General features: G+C 47.0%; 1 protein-coding gene and 2 long non-coding RNA genes across 7 annotated transcripts in view; 1 reads left to right on the top strand and 2 right to left on the bottom strand.

Moving 5' to 3' along the window:
* The first annotated feature begins 700 nt into the window (after window positions 1-700).
* LOC101795745 (ligand of Numb protein X 2) overlaps window positions 701-19,330 on the top strand; it is a 31,992-nt gene continuing 13,362 nt past the window's right edge. The window contains exons 1-4 of one of the 3 annotated variants that reach the window (XM_027465518.3): window positions 701-872; window positions 13,228-13,690; window positions 16,268-16,494; window positions 17,902-18,098. In XM_027465518.3, the coding sequence (XP_027321319.1) occupies window positions 13,302-13,690; window positions 16,268-16,494; window positions 17,902-18,098 (813 nt within the window). In that variant the 5' untranslated portion in view covers window positions 701-872; window positions 13,228-13,301. Of the gene's footprint in view, window positions 1,043-1,257; window positions 1,465-13,227; window positions 13,691-16,267; window positions 16,495-17,901; window positions 18,099-19,330 lie in introns of those variants that run through there. The other 2 variants (XM_027465517.3, XM_005009013.6) reach the window with 2 other exon arrangements.
* Window positions 5,356-8,166, bottom strand: LOC119717821 (uncharacterized). The gene is made up of 3 exons (XR_005268130.2): window positions 7,489-8,166; window positions 6,706-6,750; window positions 5,356-5,661 (listed from the first exon to the last, which is right to left on the bottom strand). It is a non-coding gene; the product is annotated as an uncharacterized lncRNA (long non-coding RNA).
* Window positions 10,136-19,320, bottom strand: LOC119717820 (uncharacterized). Of its 3 annotated transcripts, XR_011811619.1 has the most exons (5): window positions 18,746-19,320; window positions 15,593-15,745; window positions 13,901-13,979; window positions 11,977-12,067; window positions 10,136-11,203 (listed from the first exon to the last, which is right to left on the bottom strand). It is a non-coding gene; the product is annotated as an uncharacterized lncRNA (long non-coding RNA). The 3 variants fall into 3 exon arrangements; XR_011811620.1 differs by lacking the exon at window positions 15,593-15,745; XR_005268129.2 differs by lacking the exons at window positions 15,593-15,745; window positions 18,746-19,320 and adding an exon at window positions 14,194-14,345.

Raw genomic sequence — 19,330 nt, forward strand, 5'->3', positions numbered from 1 at the left:
TCAAAGCACATAAATTACAGTAAATGCCCACACCTGAACATGGGAAGGTGGCCAAATTTACAGTTTATAGAAACAGCACAGCAACCACGCGCCCAGCAGCAGCAGCAGGTACCCTATGGCTCTTGGCTCACTGGGGCTGACAGGGGCTCTCACAATTTGCCTTCCTAACAGATGAAGAACAAGCCAAATACTTTTAGATGGACAGTATTTCTGCCAGAAGGCAAAATGTAAATTTCAAGAACAGTCGTGTCCCCCCCGCCCCATGCTATTTATTATTTTTTCTGCCAGCCGTGTCACTGGCTGAACTGTAATTCATTCCCTGCTCTCCCAACAGCCTCAGACCCACCAGGTTACCCCATCTTCCATTTTACAGGGATTTGGGATAAGGCAGTGGCAGGAGGGAGAACCAACACCCCCGCGGTGGGAGCAGCACCAGCGCAGAACCACCTCAGGGAGCCCCCGGGCATACCCCCAAACACAGCCCTCTGCCAAGGGAGCGGGACCTCTCCCCACAGGGTGTCCTGCTGAGGAAAACTGAGGAAAACTCCATATTTTTTTGGGTGAGGAGAGCCCTCACGAAGGGGCTTGGGGTGGCTGAGGAGAGGAGGCGAGGGCGGTGGAGCCCTGAGGGGGCGGCGCACAAAATGGTGCCCGCGACGCCGCGGCGCCCTCCGCGGGGCGGGAGCAGCAGGGGCAGGGGCAGGGGCAGGGCTGCCGGCGGGGTGGGCGGCCCGGCTCGGCCCGGCTCGGTTCAGCACGGCCCGGCAGGAGGAGGAGGAGGAGAGCACGGCGGCGGCTAAGGGAGGGCCGTGCCGGGCTGAATCGTGCCGGGCGGGAGACACCTGGGCGGCTGCGCTGCCTCCTCCTCTCACGTAGGTTTCGACTTTCATCCCCGCCCGGAAACTTGGTGGAGGAGCCGCGTTCGCCCCGCCGGCTGCAGGGCCGAGTTGGCGCCGGGCTTCCCTCTCCTCCTTCTCCTCCCTCCCCAGCCTTTGCTCTTCCCGGGGGGCGAGCGAGCCCCGCTGCCGGCCCCTTCCTCCAGGTGAGCGGCGGGGAGCGAGGGGGGGACCCCGCTCCTCGAAGGGCTACGGCCGCCCTGAGGTGCGAGGAGCGGGGCGAGGGCCGTGCTCCAGCCTCCCCTCAGCTCCCTGTGGGGCCAGGTAGGGCTGGGGGGGCTGAACGAGCGGCTTTTGTCGCCGTCCGGGGCTTGGCGACACGGGGGGGGGGGCGCCCCGCCGCCCCCGGGGCTCGGCTCCGTGAGGGGACCCCGGAGCTTGGTGCCACAGGACCCTCGAAGGGAGGTCGTGAGGCAAAATTTGTCGGGTCGGAGGGTGTACGGGGGTTAAGTCGGCGAATTTGGGATGCCGCGCTGGTAACTGATGCGGAGAAGCCTATAAATAGGAGGCGAGGTGAGAGGCGAGGAGAGCAGCGTGGTGGCGTGGACGTTTTGGAAGTGCCTCGGAGGTAAGGAATACATGTGATGGCGCAGGTGAGGTAATGTGCTGGAAAGGTTTGTAAAAGGCTCGGAAGGAGGTGTGTGAGGGATGCCATGGGACTGGAACGCTGCTGTTTTATTTTAGTTAACAATACGGAGTTAATGAGGGGTTTAAGGCTGTGTAACACCAACAGGCACAGGTACCCTGCGCTTCGTGTCCCGGTTGTGCGTGCTTGACGTCTCTCTAGGTCTACCATTAGCCTCGTTATCTGATGGCAAATTAAGAGCCTGGGCAGCAAGGGGCTGGTGCCAGCCCCAAAGGTGGCTGGGAGAGCAGGGCTGCCCCTTTCAGTGGCACTGCAGGCTCAGCTTGCTGCCAGCTCTGCCCAAAAGGCGCTTCCAGTCCCTCGAGCAGTTTCTTTGGTCCCGTTTTATCTTTGTACAGTAAGGGATGCAAAAAGGAGTACCTCCCTGTTGCTTGCCAAACCAAAAAAACAAGTAGGGTCGTATTTTCCCTTTCTGTGCTGGTTTTACCGCCAAGGAGCAGAACAGTGTAAAGGCTCTCTGTGGAAAACACTATTCCAGCCCAAATGCAGACAGTAGGTGCTGTGAGAGGCCTCTCCTGTGTCAAGGGTAAGCTGGGGCAGGCTGACAGCCCACGAGTCAGCCCAGGGAAGTTTCTGTTGCTGTCATGCAGATCCAGAAGTGTCCAGCCTAATCCCGTAGCCTCTGGAGGCTCCGGAGTAGCCTAGGGTTTAGGTGGCACGATGTAGTTTAAGGAACTGTAGTTATCCTCCTGCAGCAATGTCAGTTCTGTGCTGTGCCTCTGAGGGACAGCGCTGACGTTTGTCCTTGGTGCTTGAAGGCCAGAGCTCTTTGGCAGGTCTCCAGTAAAGGGAAAGCAGATCGTGCACATGGCTCCTTCAAAACAAAACTTCTTTCTCTTAAGCTGCAAGCTCAAACTGTTACACTCAAACTGTTCTTTTACAATATAGCTGAGCAGATGTAGCATGTCTGCTGCTGAAAGGGGTAACTCAGTGGTCATATTTATTCCCTCCCCCAAAGGGATTTGCTGCCTAAGGCAGCTCATGAAGTCAGAAGGGCACCAGTGCTTGTGCGGGGAAAAACAAAGGGGTCCTGTGGCTGGGGGTAGAGCAGAGAAATGATAAACAGGAGGTTGACCTTCTGTGAGGTTAGCTAGCTCTTAGAAAACTGAGCTGTGTTGGAAACTCCCGCCTTCGCTCACCTCCCTTACTGTGCCTGTAATTGTACAAAATCTCAGTGCGTATGTAACTCATTTAAATAATGGCATAAAATCCAAATGAAATGGAGAGAGGGACCTGCAGTGTGCAGCAGAAGGAAAGCTTTTCTTGTTGAAAACCAAGCTTCTTTGAAAGTTTCTTCCCTCACTATTCGTTTGGTAAGTGACCTAGAGATAATACACAAACCCAACCACTTGGTCTGGGGAACAAGCTGTAAGAAATGGAAGAAACAGCTCCAAAAGGGACCTGGTGGCTACATGACCTTCCTCTGCTCCAGAAAACCATGAGGTTCAAAGATGCCTGATGGAACAGGTTGAGGGTTGTTCCGGATAGCATTAATGCTAGATGAATGGCGATTCCAGTAACTTCAATTAGCACTTGTAATTAATGGTTTCTTAAACAATGATAACTCCGTGCTTCCCTAAACATAGTTACTGGATGAATTTACCCATGCATGAAATTGTAGAATCCTAGAAATATGTGGTGAGCACAGTAAGGTATCTGTGGTTCACGAAGTGCTCCCTGCTGTACTTTTAACTCTTCATTGTGCATTGCCATGCACTTTTTTTCATAAAAAAAAAAATCTTGCTGAAACTGCCATATCAATTGCACTCCGAAAATTTAGCTGCATCGTTTCATTCTGACTGTGTATATCTTGCTAGAGTGGTTGCAGCTGTTGTCTTACTCACAGGCTCGAGTATGTTTTGCTGATATATTACAAAACCCTCTTGTTTGGCTTTCTCTTCTCAGCTTACTTTAGTGGTGCTGTTCGTACAGTTGTTAGGAATTGTATTTGACAGTCTCTGCTCAGTTTATATTTCCTGATATATAACACACAATGTTGCTGTAGGCTGAAACTTGCTGTAGAAATTTCTTGAAATGAATTGAGCTTAAACGTATGCAAATACCTGGGAAACCTTTTGATAATTTGGATAAGAAATTGTTCACGAGCCATTTGTGTCATCTAACATCTAAAGTGTTAGAGGGGATTTAGATGAACACAGACAGTAGGAATTGCTAGGCTGGTCCAGGCCTCAAATCTCTTGAGTCTGAAAGGAGGGAAACGGAATGAATCTGGAGGAATTTGGAGAGGCAATCAGCAGCTTGCAGATGAGGGCTGGTTTTACGTATATACAATGTTCCCCTGAGCCTAGAGGGTCTCTGTGCAAATTTTTTGAAGACCATATTGCTCCTTATTTGGAATCATCTGTGGAAGGGAAGTACTGCAAGGGATTTTGTATTTTTTTTAAAGTGTCGGTCATTGTCTACTCTTTGCCTGGGCCTTAACTCATGTGAGCTTTGTAAACAGCTGGGGCAGACCTTCTCATTAAAAGCTGATTATACAGCAGTTAAAAAAAGGGTTGAGATAAAACTTAACCCGCTCTTTTCAGAGTTTATGGGGCTCATCTGTGCCATTAGTTATTCTGCAGTTGTTGAAAGTCCAGTAAATCACCATCAGCCCTATTTGTAAAGTTCTCAGACTTATTAACCTCCCACCTCTAGACTAATAAATAAAGATAATTTCTTCTCATCTAGTAAAGCATTACTGCAGGTCTCTAAATAGAAAGGGAAAAAAGAAAACAACCAGTCCCTGCCTTGTGAGCCTTAGAACTGAGGATATCCTCTATTAAATGGTCTCAATTGGTAGTGAACAAAAATTGCCCTATGACTATTTCAAGTAGGATACCTAAAAATAAACATAATGGGTCTTTTGGGCCTTTTTGTGTTATGACTGGGAAAAAAAAAAAGCTCCCCTGTGAGGTTAACACCTGGCTACTTGGCTGCCCTGCCAGCAATCTCAACGGGCTGAGAACTGAGCAGGGCGAGGAGGTTGCCTCCCTGCTCCTATGTATATCCCAACTCAAGGTCGTCCTGCGGCGTGTTTGCTGGTGAGTAGGGAGGAACGGCGCTGCTGTCTTGCTTGGGGAGCAATGGGAGGACTTTGGTCAGCAGGGCTCTCGTTCTAGCTCTTTTAACTGGTGAGAAGGCCACGCCAGGTTGTTTTTTTTAATTACTTTTTAGAACAAGGGAAAGTACAACATGGAATAACAATTTACTCATACTGTAAATGTATGTGTAATAAGATAACAGTGGTTCTGAAAGACCTGCCTCTGATACCAGCTCAGACACAGCTTTAAATCAGGTTAAGATCTGGGGGTGGGAAAAAAAAAGTCTCTCCCTCCCCCCCCAGCTGTGAGAGTTAAGTCTAAAGTCAACCAGATCCACCAGGAGAAATGGTACAACAAAAAGGCATCGTAAATGACATGTGCAGCCATACTTCAGCTCACGCGCCCATCATACAGACGTCCTAAGCAGTGGCCTGTCTGTTTAAAATGAGCTGTAATTCCACTCTGCGAGTCTGTAGAGGGCTGTAATCCTTAACAGAGAGGCTTCAGTTTATTTCCCACTTGTGCTGCCAGCTGTGGGGCAGGCCACTTCAGCTCCTGGCTGCGTTCTGCCTGCCCACGGGCGCTGGCGGGAGTTGGAGCTGACTTCAAACCTCGCTGCACACCCCGAGGAGCTGCAGTTTGAGAACACGTGGGCTAGGGAATTAGTGCGGATTTCTTTATATATATTTTTTTAAAGAAGATAACTTGTTTTCTTTCCCCTTTACCATGATCTGAAGAGATACAAAGGGAGTTCCAGATTTAATTATCTTTTAATTCAGCTTTTTTAGTTAGGTGGAACAAGCTTGGGCTAGAAAGTACTTTGCACTGCTTTTGATAAAATGCCCTTGTATGCTGTGAAAGGAAGTCTGGGGTGTTGTGTACTGAGCAGGGCGAAGCACCCTGCTGCTGCTGGTGGTGCTGCTGGCACTGAGCGTGGGCTGGGCAGTCTGGAGCCACCGGGAGAAGAGCCTGGGCCACGGGAAGTTTGATCTCCCTTCCAGAACAACCACCTCATCTGTGCTGCCTGGTTGTCACTGATAACCTGCGTTATTTGGTGGAGTTAGATTCCAAATGCCTGGTGATATAAAGGGATTCTTTCATAGACTGCTCCAAACTTTTAAAAGTATCATAAAAAAAAATAAATCAGTGCTAGGTACCTGAGCCCAAGGTTTGACTTGTTGTGGGTGACTGAAAGCTCTGATACTTTATCCTGCAATAAAGCCCGAGTGTTTCTGACGGCAACAACTGCAAGTGTGATAGAGATGAATGCTGTGATGATGAAGGCCTAGGACTATGGAAATACCAAATGCCATACGTCTATACCCAGAGCACCAGTCACTCTCTCCCTGCCCCGTCGCATTACTGTTAATCACATATGGTAGTGATTGCCCTGGTGAGGATATTTAAACACGAATTTTTAAAAACTTGCAGTTGGATAATGCACAGGCTGCTTCTTCCCTTATGGGCCTTGGAAATTGTGATAGCAGATGTTCACTCCTTTCTGATCTGTATGTTAAATATGACACCCAGATCACAAGTGGCTAACAAGGTATGGGGTTTTATCAGGCTGCTGCAAGAATAACAGCACCAGAGACAAGCTCCTGCACATTACATGCTTATTTCATCTGCTGTAAACCATGGTGCTATTTTCTTTCCATAAACAAGGCATTTACAGGTAGACACAGACAGTGATGTGGTGTGTCTGGTATTCAGATATAGCCAATAGACATGATTTTTACCTCCTGTCCTCAAAACCCAGCGTTTAGGAAAGCGTCTGTTCTACCAGCTATCTAGATGATCCTAAATCTTAACATCAAGTCTCCTTATCCCTCTTTGCTTTGGTTTGGGACTTTTTGCTTCAATTGTGGGAGAAATTTTTGGTTATTAATTACAGATTAAGCCATTTATCCTTAAATTATAGTATTGGATTCCTCCTTTCTTTGCAGGAAACCTCACTCACAACTGTCAGACTGATTTTTAGGGATGGAGTTGCAGGTGGTTGCCCATTTCAAAGTGTTGGTGAGCCGGGGGTGGAAGTAGGGGTATTTAACTTCCAAGACAGGTATCATTAGTTGCAATAGAAAAAAATAAAGAACACACAAAGAAAATGCATACATACACGTGCTGCTGGCTGTGATACTTCCATAGGAGTCCAGATCACGTTCTGCAAAGAAGCAAATTGATTTAATTGGTAAAACAGAAGAATCTGCATAAGCTTTGTGTTTCTGTGACCATAAAACAGGCAACATCATGTACGTTTGTGGAGAAGAAAGGGTATAGAAAGGAAGGTGAAATGCAGTGGAAATGTCTAGCAAAGGTGAGAAAGCACGAAGAAATAAATAAAACAGCTTCTCTTGCAGCACTTGTCTTCACTTTTATTTGCTGGGATTAAATTTATCAGTTTTCAGAGCAGTGTATTTAAATAGTCACTGTCTAATCCCCTTGGAAGAAAAGTGGAGGTGGAAAACATTTTACTCCCCAGTTTAATTCCTTAATAGAAAAGGGAGGAGACGGGAAACTTACTGGTGCTTGTTACCCAGATAATGTTAACTGAATGATAACAGCAGCCTCTCCTGCTCTGTAGGAAGAGTCTGTGAATTACATCTGTGCAGTCCTGCTGGTTCAGAGCCCGCAGGGTCCCTGGTGAGACCGCTGCAGTTGTGCAGTGGGCTGAGAACCAAACGCACGGCACACGGGGTGGTGCCAGGAGGCGACCAGAAGGACCAAGTTCTGAGGTTTTTTTGTGGAGCTTCTCTATCTCATAAAATAAGGTGCAAGTTTGCAATTAGTGCCTCTGATTTCTAGTAAGATTGAAAAAATTAAGTAATATAAAGCTAAGATGTTTTTGTTGAATCTTCCAATAAATTAAAAAAAAAAAAAAAAGAAATGGAAATCCACGTACCGTGCTCAGAGCTGATACTGCAAAAGTTGCTGAGGAGAGTATTCCTTGGGGTAGTCTTGCTCTTCTCAACCAAGCCTTGTAGCACATAGGGTTTCCTGGGATAATACATCTTTTCTAGTCTTAAGATGATAATGATTCTGGTTCAAATTCATGAAAATACAATTGGCTTTCTGTTTTTCTGGTTGAGAAAACAGATACTTGCCCAGCAGCTCAAGCCAATTAAATACAAAATTGTCCAATGAGCACAAAAATGCGAGGGCTTTAGAATAAAACTCGTCTTCAAGTTTGTGGTTAAAGAATGGTCAAAAACGAAGGGGGACAGCAAGATCTAAGTTAGCAGTCTCTGTTTAGACTGAGCACAGTAAAGCAGCTCGGATGTCAAGTTTCTCAATCGAAGCATTGCAATAGACACTGAGCGGTGACCCCCCGAGGTGGCTTATTAGAAACTCTTTGGCTTGAAGGCAAAGTTAATCATTGAAAGGGCTAATTCTTATAGCACTACACAAACAAACGTGCCATGTACAGAAGCTTTGACTTCACACTCAAACATCCAGTGGCCTAATCTTTAGCAATATCAGAAAGGAAAAAGAAAGGCAATAGGGCACCGAATTGGATCGCCACCTGAAGGTATTCTGGAGCTCAGTGTTGTGGTTTTTGGAAAAACTGACCTGCTGTAAGCATTGCTTATAAAAATACGATGTTTCGACACTAGTTTCTGTGCCACTACTGTAAACTAAGGACAGTTCAGTCGTGGTTGTGAAAGACTGCAGCAGCACACTGGAAGTGTTCAGGCAGGACACCGGTGTGTTTCGTACAACACCTGTCCCTTTTCACGTGTGAGAAATCCTCCTTCAACATAGAGCTGAAATTCAGCAAAAAAACCTGTTACAGCACACTTTCGCAATCTTTCTCTCTCATTTAAAAAAAAAAAAATCCCTTTCAGTGAAACAGAAGGCTTCTGAACTAAGGGAAAAATATTTGAAGAAAGTTTTTCTTTTTTTTTTTTTTTTTTTGTCAATTTTTCTCATGGTTCATTGTTAGAGCACTGGGTTTGCTATGTTAGGATCCATCTTGAACTTGTTGCTTTGTTTTTATGTAAGCAGGTTGTTTTGGGGTTAGTGCCCTCAGTCATCTTAATCCAGAATGTGCTGGCTTTGTTTTGTCCACCCCAAAAAAAATTAATTGTGGAGCCTTTACTTGGAATGTTGCATTTCCAGTCTCCCAGGGAAATGTAGTCATAAATATAATAACTAGCATAATTATCGCAGTAAAGTATTACATAGCAGTATACGTGGGGCATGCGCCCTGTAGCCTCAACACCAGCGTTTATAGCTGGGTTTTCAGTACCATCCATCCATAGCAGCGTGTAAGTGTTAACATGGAAAGCCCTTGTAATCCCAAGATGCTTTCCATGGCACAAATAATTTACTGAGAATTAGCTACCTGACAGATGCCTTTTAAATGTCTAATTATTATTATTTTTTTAACTCTGTCAGTACGAGGCGTTCCTGTAGTGATCCTGATCTGCTGGAAGAATCTTTACGCTTCTGTTCCACGTCCTCGCCTTGCAGCAGACTGGCTGCACGCTTCCTTATTTTGCAGCGTGGAATGTGCTCTGGGTCATTTGCCATATTTGTGGTTTTATAAATCAATTAGTTAACAGAAGCAGTCTTTTTGCGGGGAGGGATGGAATATCGTTTTGGATGTGCAGGTTCGGTGTGCTTTGCTTTCCTAGGAGGTCCCTCCGTGAGGTGAGGTAAGTCACTTAGAATCAGATGCAGGATCACATAACAGTGTTCAATTCCCATGTGTTGTGGTTCTGATGCAAGCTCATAAATTGGAATAGCAAGCTGTAAATTGGAATAGCAGCAAGATCATACCTCAGAAAGACGTCAGGAAGGTAAACATCTCCGTGCCTGAAAGCAACTCGTGCTGGAGCTGTATGGAGAGACAGGCCTGGGCTGAACGGTGCCTGTTTGTGCTCCCCACTAAGCGGTGGCAGAGTGAAATGCCTGACAGACAAGGAGCGAGGGCTGCGTTTGGAAATGCTGAGCCCTTAAAGCGACCAGGTTGGAAGCAGGGATGCTGCTCACGGGGCAGCCAGCTGCGACAGCCGCCCTTCCTTTCAGCCATGCTAGTGCAAGCAGAGCCACAACACTGGAACGATTTTTGTAGGGTACTTTGCTTTTTTTTAAAAAAGAGGGCTTTTTGAACATCTGCAGAACTAATTCATAGATTCACAGAATTTCTAGGTTGGAAGAGACCTCAAGATCATCGAGTCCAACCTCTAACCTAACACTAACAGTCCCCACTAAACCATATCCCTAAGCTCTACATCTAAACGTCTTTTGAAGACTTCCAGGGATTCACCAGCTCTGTTGCCAGGCTGGGGTGCAGGGGAGGTTCTGGACAGGGTTTGTCCACCCAGCAGGAGCGGTGCCGAGCAGCTGGGTGCCGCGTGCTCCCCGCCATGCAGATGTGCAGAGGGGGCTGTGCCCCAGCAGGGCTAAAACAAGAATAGGCAACGTGCTGCTATTGTCAGGAATAGTCTTGCTTGGCAGGGAGATAGATTAGACAAGCTGATAAGTCGTCCTTTAAAAAAAAAAAAAAGCTATTCTTTGAGTTAGTGTTACAGTACAAGAAATCCTCCTTTAAAAAACACTGCTTTTGTTCTTGTTGTGCGGTAAAAATGATCTCAAAGAAATCTTTTCTCTATCTACATGTGGTAAAAAGGGGGAAATGTAGAGAAATTTGTGTAGGCTTATTGTCCTCAGCTCTTTATCAGGTATAGGAGTGGGCTGCATAACTTTTTTGATAACTTTGTCTTGGGATGTATTTGTAGTGTTTCGCTTCTAAAACTGCGGAGCCTGCCAGAGCAGCAGCATAAACGTATGTCTTCACGTGGTCAGTAAGTAGCGACTTGGGACCAAGTTAGGTCCTTATTTTGTGACCCCCTCTTATTACGTACACTGTGTACAAGCTGAAACGCACCTCTCCTGGAATTAGTGTACCTGGGGAGAGGCGTGAGTACTAGAGAAGGGGGGAGCGGCGTACCAGCAAGCTGCACCAAAGGGGATTGCTGGGCACGGCCCAGCCTTCAGAGGCTGCAGTGAGTAGCTAAAACTTGATGGAAACTGCCAAAGATGGGGTGAACCTCAGACTTCATCTCCAGAGCTAGAATCCTGGGGCCTGGCTGCGGCACAGCGCGAGACAGGCTTGTGGAGCTGGGTATGTCTGAGCAGACAGCAGCTGTGCCTGTTGTGCCCAAACAGCGCAGTTTCCAGACGCTTCAAACCTGCCTTGTTGCGCCGAAGTAGTCATCTTTGCTGAATAAGATGTTAGCAATTTTCCTCTTACAGAACATCTGCTTTCTGACTGAATCACCGAACAAGCGGCAGGCTTGTTTGAGCCTGCTGTCCTCCCCGTGCTGCTCACTGACTCCTGCCTTGCCGAAGGCTGTGGGATGGGTTTCGGCACTGAGGTGTCAGGCTTTGGTTCCCCGGTGTCTGCAGGAGTGTCCTCCTCGCTGAAAGGACAGCAGTGTGAAAGAAGAAATTGCTCTGGTGCTTTCGAGTGAAATCTTCACACCTTTTTTTCGAGGGGAACAGAGAGGGCAGAACAGTTACAGGGAAGAAAAACGCTGCAAGGTTGTGGTGATGCTTTTATCTTCCCCGGGTTTTGAAGTGACTCATAAATGGGATTCATCACGTATAACCTATAACAAACACAGAAAGCAGAGAATGAATTTGGTAAATAACGTGGAAACCCCCCCGATTCAGAAGTAGTTTATCAGCAAAATTACCAAGGAGCTTGTTTTCGCCGAGAGAGCAGATTTGTTTCATCATCTGCCAAAATTTTATGCAAATGCGACAACCCGAAGCGCAAGTATTTCGTATTGGTAGGGGTTTGCTTTGGTGCTTAACTGCTGGTGCTGAGCTGATTGATTACAATTGGTAGGTGATGGGAAGTGATTGTCTGCTCTCGGGAACGTTTCCTTTTCGCTCGGGAGATAATTTAGGATCAGATGGAAACTTACTGTAAGGAAAAGAGGAGAGGTATCTGACTGTGTCAGACTGCGGTGAGTACCCAAGAGCAGAGGTGTTTCTGAAGGGGCAGGGCACATCTGCTTTGATGTGTGTGTTAAGGAGTAACTGCAAAGAGAAGAGCTCAGACTGGGCAGTGTAAGTGCCTTCCTCGAGGGGAAGATGCTTCCTGGCCCTGCGGCCACAGGAGAAGCACACAGCACATGCGCTGTGCCCACCTGGAGCCGTGACAGTAATGTTGTCATCTTCCAAACTGAACAGCTTTCTATGGCTAGGAAAATTTGCCTGTAAAGTGGCTTGATTCTGTTGGTGATGTGTTATCCTTGTAATTAACTACCTGGTTTATGCTTGACAGTTAATTGAAGCAGAATGATGTATGGTTTTTATTAGAAACCCATGACTAATTTTTTCTTGCCGTCCTTGCTATCTTATTGTTCTTGCCTACCCTCCTCCAAAGCTCCTGCTGCACGCCAGCCGTGTCCTCCAGGCACCGGTGCAGACCAGCGCTCGCTGTTGGCTCTTGCTTCATCCTTTACCTGTTCCAGAAAAAGCAACTCTTTTCAGATATTTTCCATGTCTTTCATTTTTTTTTCCATTTCATCACAGTCCTACTTATTTATTGATTTATTTTTGGGTTTGGCTGTGGGCTTTTTAATGAACTTAAACAAAATAATCACCATCACGACCACAAAAAAACAACAGCAGCATAACAGTGAGTGTTAGCTTCATCTAGCAGCACGCTGCCTCTTTCATTGAAGTCACAGCTAGGTTAGCAGGAATCCTTCCTGCAGTGTCTCTGCCTGTAGGTAATCTGCTAGCAAACTCAGATGAATTTTATATAAAAAAAAATGTAATTACAATAGGCAAGATTGGCAATGAATGTGACTGGAGATACCATTCTTAAAATCAGTAACGCAGCAGCTGCAAAGAACTCAGTTTGTCCCTGACTTGGTTCTTCCCACCTGTAGGAAGCTGAAGCTCAAGCCTTTGGGTCATGTCATGACTAGCTATGACATGGACTGTCTGCTTTGCTTTTCCCCTGTAGAAAGCTTGCCTCTTTCCATAGGAAATATGTTTCAGTGCGCACACAGGCATGGATGAGTAGGGAACAATGCAGTCTTTGTTAACGCTAACATTTTTGGAGGGAGTGGGCTTGAGAGGAAGGAAATGGGTAAATTTTTTTTTCTTTTGAAATTTCTTCCTCTTCTTTTTCCTCATCCCCAACCCCCCAAAAAACCCAGACCATAAAACCAGACAACCAGAAGTGCCTGAAGTGATATTTTGCCATACATATCTTTTAAATTAATAATACTCAGTGTCATCTGGGAAGCTCTACAGAAAATTTGTCAGTTTAAACAGCAGTCAGTCATTTTCTTCCCCTTTCCTCTCTCCCTGTGGTGTTCTCCCTCAAGAACAGACAGTGTTTGTCTCAGCTTTTCCAGTTCCTGGGGTTAGCAATGTTTTACCTATCCTGTGTCACTGTTGCATGCAAAGTAATTGAAACTTAAGCATTTTGCTGACTCAGGTCCCTGTATTCACTGATCCCAGGGTTGATCATTCACAGGGTCGCTCTGGAAGGAAGAACCCTAAGAGGTGGCTGTGAAGATACCAGGGGGAGTTCAAGGCAGGAGTGCTATTTAATTTTCAGTTGGCTACGTGGAGAGCTGCAAATCTCTCTCTCTTTTCTTTTCATCAGAGGAACTCTGTCAGACAGCTGCTGCGTGACAAGTTTCCTTCCTGCTGGCCTGAGAGAGCGGCATCCTGGCTATCATGGCTGACCCCGCAGCAGAAGAGCAGGGGTACCAGGCTGGCGAGCTCTGCTGTGAGTGCGGCCAGTTCCACCTCTTGCCGGACAATCACCTCTACAACTTCCAGGACGAGGTGGATGATGAACTCATTTGCCACATCTGCCTTCAGCCCCTGCTGCAGCCCATGGACACCCCCTGCGGCCACACGTACTGTTTCAAGTGCCTCGAAAACTTCATGCAGGAGTACAACTTTTGTCCCATGGATCGGAAAAAACTCTCTTTCCAGCAGTGCCACAAGTCCAGCCTCCTAGTACGAAACCTGCTGGATAAGCTGGTTGTCAGCTGTCCTTTCAAGGCGGAGTGCCAGCAGACGATGCAGCGCTGCGAACTGGAGGCTCACCTGCAGAACAGGTGCATACCCACTTGCAGTGTTTGTGTAATGCCATCTGCCTCTTGTGCTTCTGACCTGAGAGATCCATGCTCAGAACAGTCCCTAAACTGGGACAAGGTGGGACAGCAGAGATGGCAGAGGGTGAGGCTGGAGAAGTGGGTGGGTGAGGACGGCGTAATTGTGGGGTAGAGAGGGCAGCTCCCGTGTGCCGTGAAGGCTGAGGTCCTTACCTTGCAGGCGAGCTGTCTGCAGACCCATATCCTATTAAATGTGCATAAATTTCTGTGTCTTGAGCTGGGGCAGCTGACTCTGGAAATTAGAACAAACACGGTTATTCCTTCTTTCACTGAGCAGAGGAGAAAAACAGGCACGAAGTCAACACTGTGGAGGCAAGGGATCATGCAGTGTTGCCAGTTTAATTGGTCCAATTAAGATGCGCAATATGTCTTTGATCCAAATAATGTAAGTCCCTCCAAGCTGCACATTATGCAGTTGCTGAATCACCTACTTAGAATTCCATTACCTTCTCTCTTTCTTTTACTGAGAAAGAGACGCAAATGAAAAATACATTTCTTTTTTTTCCCCTGTGCAGAGGAAGGCTTTTTTTTTCTCTGCTTCTCAGCAGACGTGTTTTGGTGGTTCCACTGCTGGCTGAGCTGGTGGCAGGCAGAATTTTGTAGCTTTAAAAGAAGGGCTGGTGACAAAGAGCTCTTGCCACGGTGCTGGAAGAACATTTGTTCCTAGTTAATGATTGCAGGAAAGGGAGCTAAGTGCAAGCTGTAGTGCAGGCGGAAGCAGACCTTCGTTGGCAAGGTGCATTCTCTCAGTGGGCACTGGAAACGCAACTGGCTTGCTTCCCTTCAGCTGTGCTGTAGCTTTTTGTGGCAGCGCTGTGTTTTATAAACAGGTCACCGAGTGCACAGGGAACGCTAGCACGTGGGACACGTCATGGTTCGGGCCAAGCACGTACCCTTGCGGCTGCCCACCTGTGGTACCCACGAGCTGAGAGGCGGTGTTAGAGCCAGGGGATGTGATGGAAGATGTTCCTTTCCTGAAGGCTCCCGGTGTCCTTGCAGTAATGAGCTTTTTTTTTTTTTTTCCTAATTGAGCTTTCTCATTGCCCAGCAGGGCCGAATGCTTAGGCTGTGGGGATGGGGCTGCCCGGCAGCCGCTGTCGTGCAGGGCATGGCCCAGAGCTGGGCTGGGCTACAGAAACAAGCAGGGTCAGAGCCTTCCCCTCCACTCCATAAATCTGTCTGGGTATCAGAAAACTTGTGCCACTTGCTAATCCCTCTGACGCACGAGTTAAACATGGAAGAGGGAGGCGCCCTTAAATGTTTACGTTAAAGACCTGGCTGGAAACTGTATCATTCCTGTATGCCTTTCAGAGTTCTCAGCATCTCCTGTAGGGATGGAGTGCTCTGAAGAGATCAAGGATATGCGCCGTGAGCATGGCTAGATTGAAAAATGAGGAAAAAAAAGGGAAAAATTTCACTGGGATTTGGGTGTTCTTTTTTTTTTTTTTTTTTTTTTTAAATGAGGTTAACTGATAGTAGGAGACTTAAGGGGTAAGAAGCATCTAGCAACTTGTTTTTTGGGGGGATTCCTCTGCCCTTTGCAAAGTACATTTATTTCTCAGCATCTTAAGAGGGACACGCACAAGTGGATCAACCAGCTTCTGTCTTTAAGTTTTAGGGTCATCTTCTTGCTTGGGGAATAAATGACCAGGAACAACCAGAGGAAGTAATACCAGGATGAGACTTGTTTAGCCAGAATGTAAATAGTCGAGTTTAATTTGGAAAGTGACTCTGGTAAACACCCAGTACTACTCATGTCTCTGAAAGTGATGCTTTTGAATTCATCACCCTCCTTACCTGCTACCTTTTTATAAGTACCCTTGATAAAAGCTTGTTTTTCCTCACCCGTTTTTGCTGAGGCAGGCTAGCTGTGCTGCGGATGCATACAGAGCACATTTTCTTGAATGCAGAATTACTCCTCGAGCCTCCGTCTGGGGAGTGGTCGGTGGGAGCACAAACTGCTCTGAATCCTTCAAGCGGAGCTGTCACCTGCAGGGGCTGGAGGTGCAGAGCTGTCTGACCAGGTCTCATTCAGAGAAAAAGAAGCAAGCAAGCCTTGCTCGCTGCTCTCCCATGTTACCAACTCATTAAAAACAAAGCCTAATTCAGTGCTGAGCTTGAAACTTGAGACACTTCCTTTGCATACAGATACAGTTTGTCGTCATCTGTAGAAGTGCAGAGTGAAGTATTTGCTTACATTTTAAAAGAGGTATTGTCTTCGCTGAGAGTTTGCCAGGTAAATATTTAGCAAGGGAAAGTCCAGTTCCCATTGCATTCTCCTTCTTAAAATATAACGTTTAATAATTTTGAAAGTAAGGGAATAAGAAGCCTGCTCTTCTACACAAGTAGAAGCTGAAAGTAAAATGAGAATGACTTTTAGTGTCTGCGATAGAAGCTCTGCAGGTGATGAGCTCATGAATGTAGTTCTTTGCACGTCTTTGCTGGTCAGAGCCTGTGTATGCTGGGTTAGCTGTGCAGGCAGAGGTGAGCCACTCAGTGTCACTGACAATCTCTCTCCAGGTGTCCTGGCTTCAAGAAATACAAATCTGAACTGCAACGGAAAAAGAATCCCATTTCCAAAGGGAAGGAGGATCCCCCTGTCAAGGTGGAGACGAACACGCCCAAAGAACCAGAGGTACCAAGCGCAGGATCATCGCTGGTAGCAGAAAGCTCTGCAGCTGCTGTGGTGTCACTAGGGACTGCAGAGCCTGGGCTGGTTAATCCAGCTTTTGAGGAGACCGAAGAAGGTGAGAGTTTGATAAAGAAGTGTAATTATGTAATTACCTTCTACAATATAAAAATGAGGTAGCTACTTTGGACACTTCAATTTCGAAGATGTCCCCAACATCCTTAGCTATCCTCACTGCTGTTCAGCTGCCAGTAGCTGTAGGAATAATCTCGTTCCCCCGCGTGTCCTTGAGGAGAAGGGAGGTGCATTCGTGCGTGTCAGGCACGAAAAGCTCTGCTCACAAGCACAAAACCCATCGGTGCGAAACAATTCAGAGAATCTCAGACTGCAGTGAGTCTGAATCCTATTTCCAGGATTCTTTGCAAAACAAATGCAGTCCTGCTCAGTGGCAACATGCAGCATTTAAAGCATTTGTAGAAGCCAAATAATTAGCCATTAGGAAATGCTCCAGCTTCTTAATCTTGATAAGAAAGTTAAACATACAGTTGATATCCTGGAGTGGTCAGTACCTCTCTAACAGTACAAAGCAAAGGTGTTTTTATAGCCTCGCCTGGTTTTGGATCAGCAGTTGGCTATAAAAAGCCCTGCAGATAAAGGGAACCACCTCCCTTTCAGTATTGACCCCTTTGTCTCCGTCCCTGCTAGAAGGCAGGAGCGTGAAGTCGGGGTGCCTTGTCTCAAAGTTTGCTGTTTCCAAGCGTGCAGAGGCTGGAGCTGAGAACTTGTCTGCTGCTGTGCAGACACAGAGGTCAGTTTAGTTCTCCGTTGGCCTTTTCCCCAAGTATACTGGGGCAGGTTTTGCACCTCCTGTGTGACGGCAGCGGCTCACCCTCACAGTCTACTTGGCTCCTTTAGCGTTGGGCCTGCCTAAATGCTGTGGCGCTGGTAGATTTAAAATGACTTGCTGACAACTTTCATCTTCAAAGTGTCTGAGAAGCATTGCTTAGGCTGCAGGAGGCTGTGAAATAGGTAAACATGACTCCTGGTGTATGGGAGGATGGGAAAAAAAAAAGGAGGAAAGGAAATTAGAGGAGGGAAATGGCAGTGAGCTGCCTGTGGTAGAGTCACCGCGATGGCAGGCCGGTAATTACAGCTCAGCAGTGCCCCTTCCCAATGGGTGTGGTGGAATTGGGGATTAGTTGTGTGTAGTCCAGCTGTCACAGCAGGAAAAATAAATGTCTGAATGCTAAGTGAAACGCTCTGAATGCCCTTTAATAAAATGCAAGAAATAGCAGTCAGTCTAACTTTGCCATAAGCTAGAAGAGGAGAAACACTGGAGAAACCAGAAAAATAGGAGCTTTTTAGCTCTCAATCTGACCTAGCCTGTCCTCTCCTGATAGCTGCTTTCTCTTCCTTTCCATCCAGATGCTACTTTTGAACACAACCTGCCAGTATTACAGATCTTGTGGTATGTGGGTAAGATCCTGCTCATGTGTTGTTTTTTCTCTTCAATTTCCCCAACCAGACCTTCCTCAGAGAGCGAGTCTTGTGGCTGAAACGAGCACAATTGAGATTCACCGAGAAGACCCAGAGGAAGAGCTGGGCATGAGGATAGTTGGGGGTAAGGACACCCCGCTAGGAAACATCGTTGTTCAGGAAGTCTTGCGGGATTCTCTCATTGCTGCAGATGGAAGGATAGCACCTGGGGACCACATTCTGGAGGTATGCAACCCCCCGATCGTCCCATTGCTTCTCTTGGCTTGAGATAAGGGGTCAGCAGGCAGAGTTGCCTAGAAAATTGGGAAATCTCTACAGATAGGGTTTTTAAAGCACTGATCAGACATTACTAGTAGCATTGTGTTTCTCCTGGGGCTCAGAAGTACATTTGCGGGTCCTTCTGTTCCCTTGAGTTTTTGGAATTCAGACAATTTTGGATCAAGGAAAAAGATCTTTACCTGATAAACTTCACCCAGTAGCACCATTTTTCTCCAGTGGACCGTGCTCTAGCTAGGAAGTCTTAGCTACTTGCTCTGCTATGTTGCTTAAGCTGCATTTCCTTAATAACTTGAAGTCAGCATCATGTATAGAAAGTGGATGATGAGGAGCACCAGCCCTGTACCCTGCTGCCCCACTGAGATTAACCAGACTGCATTGTGCTGTGTTGTAGCATGCTAACTGAGGCTGCAGCAGCTTGGCTACAAGCAGTGAAAACTGTTAGTGCCTCCCGGCTGTGGCTGCCCAATCATTTGGCGAGCCATAAAGACCTAATTACCCTGCTGGACTGCGGGCATCAGTAATGACTGGCAGCCTCACGCACGAGTGGCCGATGCGATCTCCCAGCTGGTTCCTTTCTCAGCCCAGCAGCGTACCTTGCACGTTGGCCAGTCTACCTGCACGCCTCTCCATCCTGACTGGGCTGTACACAGGGCAGCTCCCCACACTTGGCAGCCTGACCAATATCCTAAAGGGACCCTACAGAGTCTCACGTGACAACAAAGTGAACGTTAGCTTCTCAGGGTTACCTTGGTAACAGCGTGGTTAGGGTGATGGTTCCAGCTGTTGTGCAGATGGTGGGCCACTCTTCGAGTGAGGATGGGCAGTCTCCCATTTGGCTTTTCTCCTCCAAGTGTGCATTGAATTCTGGAAGTTAGCGGAAAGCAGTTCACAGATGCCATCAGTTCGTATTTTGCAGTTTCAGATTTGTTAGCTGTGTTGTCTGGTCTCACCACTGCTCAGCTGTTTGCCATCACCGATGGCCTTATTTCATCTGCTTTCTTCTGCATTCTGTTTTAGAAAGCTCTGCTCTCTAATGTGTGCTTGCAGCAGCCGCTTCAGTTGCGGCACCGCACAGGGAGTTGTACATCCTGCCTCCAGCTCTGTGCTGTTTTGTGCTGCAGAGAGTGCCTAAATTATGGAGCTTCTGATGAGGGACTCTGCTTTGTTTGTCTTTCTAG

Source organism: Anas platyrhynchos, chromosome 10, assembly GCF_047663525.1.
Source record: "Anas platyrhynchos isolate ZD024472 breed Pekin duck chromosome 10, IASCAAS_PekinDuck_T2T, whole genome shotgun sequence".
Lineage (NCBI taxonomy): Eukaryota > Metazoa > Chordata > Aves > Anseriformes > Anatidae > Anas > Anas platyrhynchos.